General features: G+C 47.3%; 1 protein-coding gene across 1 annotated transcript in view; it reads left to right on the forward strand.

Annotated features, from left to right (window-relative positions):
- The window catches only part of GTF2E1 (general transcription factor IIE subunit 1), a 33,876-nt gene extending 27,759 nt beyond the window's left edge, over positions 1-6,117 (forward strand). The window contains exons 4-5 of the mRNA XM_055002139.1: positions 1,231-1,472; positions 3,875-6,117. Of these exons, the coding sequence (XP_054858114.1) occupies positions 1,231-1,472; positions 3,875-4,305 (673 nt within the window). The 3' untranslated portion in view covers positions 4,306-6,117. The remainder of the gene's footprint in view (positions 1-1,230; positions 1,473-3,874) is intronic.

Below are 6,117 nucleotides of genomic sequence, written 5' to 3' on the forward strand. Positions count from 1 at the left end.
GTGGGAGTGGGCCATTCCAGTCTTGTTCCATCTGTACTGGCTGCCAATCTGCTTCCAATTCAAGGTGCTGGTATTGGCCTTTAAAGCTTGGGACCAGCATACTGTAAGGACTGCCTATTCCTATGTGAAGCTACCTGATCATTACAGCATAGGGGGAGAGGTGCCACTTCAGGGTCGGTGGCAGACTTGGAAAGGCCCTTCTCAGTCATGGCACAAAAACTATGGAGTTCCCTACTTAAGGAGACTCTGTCATTGTCATCTCAGTGGAACGAGCTTCCTCAGGAGGTGGTGGGCTCTCCTCCTTTGAAGGTTTTTAAGCAGAGGCTAGGTGGCCAACTGACAGCAATGCTGAACCTAGGCAGATCACGAGAGGGAGGGCAGGAAGGGTTACATCAATGCTTAGTTCTCATGGCCTCTTCTTACAAGCCCAGGGTAATGCCAATCGCCTCTCCCCCAGGCCATTTCGGTTAGGGATCCTGACGGTATTTTGCCATCTTCTGAGCAAGCAGTAAGGGTCACTGAGTGTAGGGAGGAGGTAACTGTGCAGTTCCTGCATTGTGCAGAGGGTTGGACTAGATGACCGTAGAGGCCCCTTCCAACCCTATGATTCTATGATTCTGCCATCCTCATTCCTTGATGTTCCTGCCTAGTGCCTGTATTTAGAGGTTTACTACCTGTGGACAGAGACCTCTCCTTCATGTGTCTGTCTGGGCCCATTGTTTCATGCTGATTTTTCATCACTTGGAATTGCTCAACACTCAGACCCATCCTATAGCAAGATAGCAATGGCCAGGGCTTTTATTCAGCTGGAACGCAGTGGAATGGAGTTCCGGCAGCTCTTGAAAATGGTCACATGGCCAGTGGCCCCGCCCTCTGCCTGGAGATCAGGGGTCTGGGGCTGAGGGAGGGGCTTGCTGAAGCCCAGATGGGATTTGATCTGGAGACTTTCAGATCCTCTGCTGAGCCTTTTAGCCCCTACACTTCACCTGCATGGAATGACGATCTCTCTAACCACCATTAATACCAACCCTATAATGCTGTTTAAATTCTTTGCGAAATTGATGCCAATACAGAAATCACCATAAATGTTCAAATTCATGCCCCTGCTGAAAAGTCTACAAGGGGCATTGGGTAATATTCAGTAGGTCTGAAGATGATTGATGTAGTAGGTTGAATGATCGCAAGCAATCTGCGTTCTTTGTCCTACAAATGTTTACTTTTATGATGCAGCAAGGAGCGGGCTGCCAATGCGGCGGGGCCCGGTGGCCTGCCAAGCGGGCCGCACAGGGAAGCTTGGACCTCAAAGGGACCCTCTTACGAGGACTTGTACACCCAGAACGTCATCATCAGCATGGAGGACCAGGAGGACGCGCATCAGCCAGCCAACGAAGGGAAGCCGCCCCGAGAGAGGCCAGTCTGGCTGAGGGAGAGCACCGTGCAGGGAGCTTATGATCCTGACGAGGCCAAAGAAGGTAAGGAAGGGAGAGCGGATGGACCGTTGCGCAGCTGTCTGAGCTGGGTCAGGGACCCCCCGACAGCCAGCCTCCAGAGGCTTGTGCTTCCTTTCCTGGGTAAGGCAGCTGGCATCTGGGGTTGCCAACTCCAGCTTGGGAAGTTCCTGAAGATTTGGGGGGGGGTGGAGCCTAGATGGGGGGGCTAGGGGAGGCGAGGGACCTCAGCGGGGAGTAATACCATAGACTCCACCCTCCAAATCAGCCATTTTCTCCAGGGGAATTGATCTCTATGGCCTGGAGATCAGTTGTAATTCCAGGAGATCTCCAGCCACCATGAATTAGACACAACGTTGGTCTGAATGCTTTATTTAATGAGCTTTTGCATTTGACTTTGATTTCTTACTTAGCTATCACGATTGATTTTTCTAACTGGTTAGTACCCTAAATGTGATACTCTCCTTTTGTGCACCACCTAGAGGCTGGCAACCCTACCGATATTCCAAGCAGTGATGTATGAAACCCTTAATGGGTTTGTCCATGGCTTGGATCCAATGATACATAAGTGGAAACAGAAACAGATGTAGCACAATTCTGCACGCACAAGACATTGTGCAGTGCTGCCTAGCACATTTCTCCGTATGTATAATAGTGCCCAGGAACTGTTTGCACAAGATGTTGTGCAAATGGAAACTTAAACGAGGATACAGTAAGGCTGACTTAGCAAAAGTGTTCTATCGCAGTATTTTCTTTGCGTTTCTGCTTCCTCAAGAGCTCTAGCGCAAGCAGAAATGTTGTGCTCCATTGCTTATCGTTCATGTTTTTGTTATGTTGGGCACCCTTAAACTCGGAGCTCCATTCCTAATCAGTAGGAAAATGTGTTTGAACAGCTGTCCTGTTTTTGCACCTGCACCGTTGGCATGGGTCGGGCAAGTCAACCTGCCAGTAGCACTGCTAGCACATGCTCAGAACCAGATTAGTTTAACCCCTTGTTTGGTCTTCATGAGAGAGTGCCAATTTTAATGGCTCCCTTCATTTACAGAATAATGGTCTGACTCCATCTGCAGCCCAGAAATCAAATCATCTTTATGGAACTGTCACACTGTTGCTTAGGCAACATGCTGTTGCATGCCCGCCCCCACGCTTAAATTCCCCAGTGGCATTGCAAGAACGTGCATGTGCCAAACGAAGCATTTGGAGCCAGTTTAGAAAACTCCCGTCATTTGCAGAGCCAGTTCCTAATTCGTGGTTCAAGTATGACAACACAGGAGGTGGACAGGTATTGGTCTCTTGCTACTAATCTTATGCACCTGCAGAGTCCTGGTGTTTAGTGGGCAATCTTAAAGCAGCTGAACTCTCCGCAGGAGTGAGTTTGTGCCTCCAAGAACAGGTGAATGATTCATTGCTGCCTGCACAGATCCCGTGGCAGATGGTCTGTCCTGTGTAAAACAGTTGGCTTTTGGATCAAAGCTCTTCAGCTGTCTTAAAAAACTGGTGATCTTTGAGAGGCGACAAAGTCCATGGAGCTTCTTGTGGCTTCTAAAAATCTTCAGCACTTCTAGAGAGATCAGAGCTCTTTGCACCTTGTAATCCATCTAATCAGGCTAAAAAGATCCCCCTGTAATACGGAGGGGCCGAGGTTCAGAAGAGCTTGCCAAAGCTTCCTGCTGACCACGTGGCAAAGGCAAGGTTTGAACAGTCTCTGAGCCACAGTTCCGAACTACCTCACCCTGAAGACCGTGCCATGAGGAGGTTGTCCCCTGTGGAAGTTCAGACCGTTCACCTGTTTATTTCTAAGTATTTATTTTGGAGATTTCTGTGCCTCGACCTAGGAAGGCCGCATGGAAGAGAAAAGGCTAGGCCAGGCACTTCTCTTCAACATGCTTTCTTTTTTTTAAAAAAAAATCATTTTATTATTCAGTTGCACAACAGATACACCGTAAGTTAAGATGAACTAACAAACACAGAAACATCAAAAGAAAAATGCAAATAAAATAATAGAATAGAACAAAATAGAATAAAAAAAGTAAAAATACTTGTTTTCTGGTGTAAGAATATTTAGGGTGGGCGGGCATGGGAAGGCATTCAGCTGCACATGCTGTCACCTGCAGGTGGAAGTGGTAGAACTGGATGAGAACAACGCTTTGGGGGGGGGGAAGTGGCTTAAGTGCCACCCACTAAGACATGGGCTGGTGGCCTTGCAAACTCCATTTGCCGTATAATTAGAACGGAGCACTCGGAACCAGGACCTGGAAGTCCTGTGGAGCTCCGTACGGAACTCAGCACTGGTGCTGGAGTCCTGGTGTGGGCATTTGATGGGGGGAATCCCCGTGGATGCGAATGAGAAGTCTGTGTCCCTGCAGTGGCTTGTCTCATTGTTCCCTTCCTTTGTCATCCTTTATGTATCTACTGCTTCCCTGCAGGTGGTCGAGAGGGGAATATGTTCCAGGAAGGGGAGGAGGGTCAAGGCGCCCTGGACAATAATGAGGAAGTGATGCGTGCTTTGCTCATCCATGAGAAGAAAACCCCGTCTGCCTCTGTTGCTGCCCTGGGTGGGGCTGCGCCCTTATCCAGCATCAATGCCAGTGACTCTGAGAGTGAGACGAGCGAGTCAGATGAGGAGACCCCTCCTCGGGCAGCCGCTGCCTCAGCAACGCTCTACGGGCTGGCAGTGGAAGATGACGACGATGAGTTTGAGGTGGTGACTGAGGACCCCACCGTCATGGTGGCTGGGCGCCCCTTCTCCTACAGCCAGGTGAACCAGCGACCTGAACTGGTGGCCCAGATGACTCCAGAGGAGAAGGATCTTTACATTGCTATGGGCCAGCGCATGTTTGAGGACATGTTTGATTAGCTTCTTTCTGTCTTCGCCACATTTGCCGCTGAAATTAGGGGAGGAAGCAGACGGGCAAATGATACATACCACTCCCCCCCAGAGATGAGAAGAGAGGGGGTCAGAGAGGGGGTCAGCTGCATTATATACATGTTTGCATTCGAGGTAGAGTGTGGGAGCAGGGGTCCCCTTTTTACACAGAAAGGAGCCTGCGGATAAAAAGATTCCAAGCCTGTCGTTCCTCTGCCTCACCACACTGCATTCTCAAGACTGAGGCAGCTTTTTCCCAGCCTTGGGAAGCGTCAAAGTAGAACAAGGGGGTTGCCTTAGAGTCCCTCTTCTGTGTCCTCTTTTCATGTCAGCAACAGACAGCCACCCACACGAGGCCCTGTGAGCAGATCTGCACTCATGTCTATGCTTAGGAGTGTGAGAGACTTCACAGGGCGTTTTCAGACACAGTCACACGCCGCACATTGCTCTTCGTAATCGCCGCATTTCTAGATTCTGTTCATGACCTTGTACTTTTTTTCCAGCCTTGAAAAATCTGAATGCTTCTTGCTTACATTTTGCCTGTTTTGTAAAAGGATTGTCGAAGCCGTTTGTTTTGTGATCATTGAATTCTGAGATAGTAGCACCTCTAAAATAATACTCTGAATACTCCTTGTAACCGTTGTGCGTGGGGTTTATTTGTAATAACCAGAAGTCAAGCAGGATTGAGATGCACCCCACCTCCCATGCATCCTTTTCCTCTCCAATATATATGATTTAGCAGCCACAGAGAACATAGTTTCAGCAATGATAACCAGTGGGTATTTGGCATAGTGTTGTTTGCAAATTGTTTCTTGGTGAAAAAGCGGCATTAGGGACAGGTAGGTATTTCCTGTTTTGCTGAATTGAGGGGAAATGCCCAGAGACCACACACATTCCCAACATTGCCTCGGTAAAGCAGTCTTGTAAAATTCTCCTCCTTAAAGAAGACTTCTTTTACAGATCACTTCCTCTGTTTCCTTGTTTACACCAGTGGATTCCCATCCGTTCATCTAATCTAATTACCCTGTAATGGAGTAATTTTCAGATGAGAAAATTTGGTTTGTAAGTGTAGCTTGCCCTTATTTTCCCTACCTCTTCTGTAGGTGTTATGTTCTTCCAGATGCTCAGCATGTCATAATCAGCCCTCGCTTGGTTGCCAGAATAACTGAACTAAAATTTTCAAATGAGCTTCTTTCTGTGCTGGGCAATCTTTTGTGTTGAATGAGCAGAACTGGAGAACGCCAGAAAGGCAGCCGGAGTGACTCTTCTAATCCCTGGAGTCTTCCTAAGCAAAAGTGCCATTGCCAGGGGTTAGCACCAAGATTAGGGCAACTGTTTTGATTTGGGGGAGGGGGAGACTTATTTCAGCACAAATAAAAACGGGGTTTATTGCTTTTTTTAAAAAGAATTATGCAAAAGAATTATGCAGAAGTTTGTTCCCATGTTTAGCATGGCACTGTCTAGTTGAATATTTCCAGCAGTGCCTGTGTGAACAAATTCAGCTTTGTAATGGTAACCTTTTAAAAATGTATAGCTGTTAAAAATCAGTTTTGCTTTTTCTTACCTGGCATTACAGAACAGTAGAGTGGTAAACAGCTTGTGTACTCAGCGTTCAGATTTCACACATGCCCTTTTAATTTACTAGGATGGTACAAATTGTTAGGGAAAGCCATTGTAAAGAGAACCATGTATGCTTTGTTGCCCCTGTGGTTTTTGGGGGGTTATTTTATTTTCAAACACTTCATCGTTAACCTTTTAAAAACAAACGTAGTGTCTAAATTTGTTCATTGCGTATTAAAATAA

The sequence above is a fragment of the Eublepharis macularius genome, chromosome 18, assembly GCF_028583425.1.
Source record: "Eublepharis macularius isolate TG4126 chromosome 18, MPM_Emac_v1.0, whole genome shotgun sequence".
Lineage (NCBI taxonomy): Eukaryota > Metazoa > Chordata > Lepidosauria > Squamata > Eublepharidae > Eublepharis > Eublepharis macularius.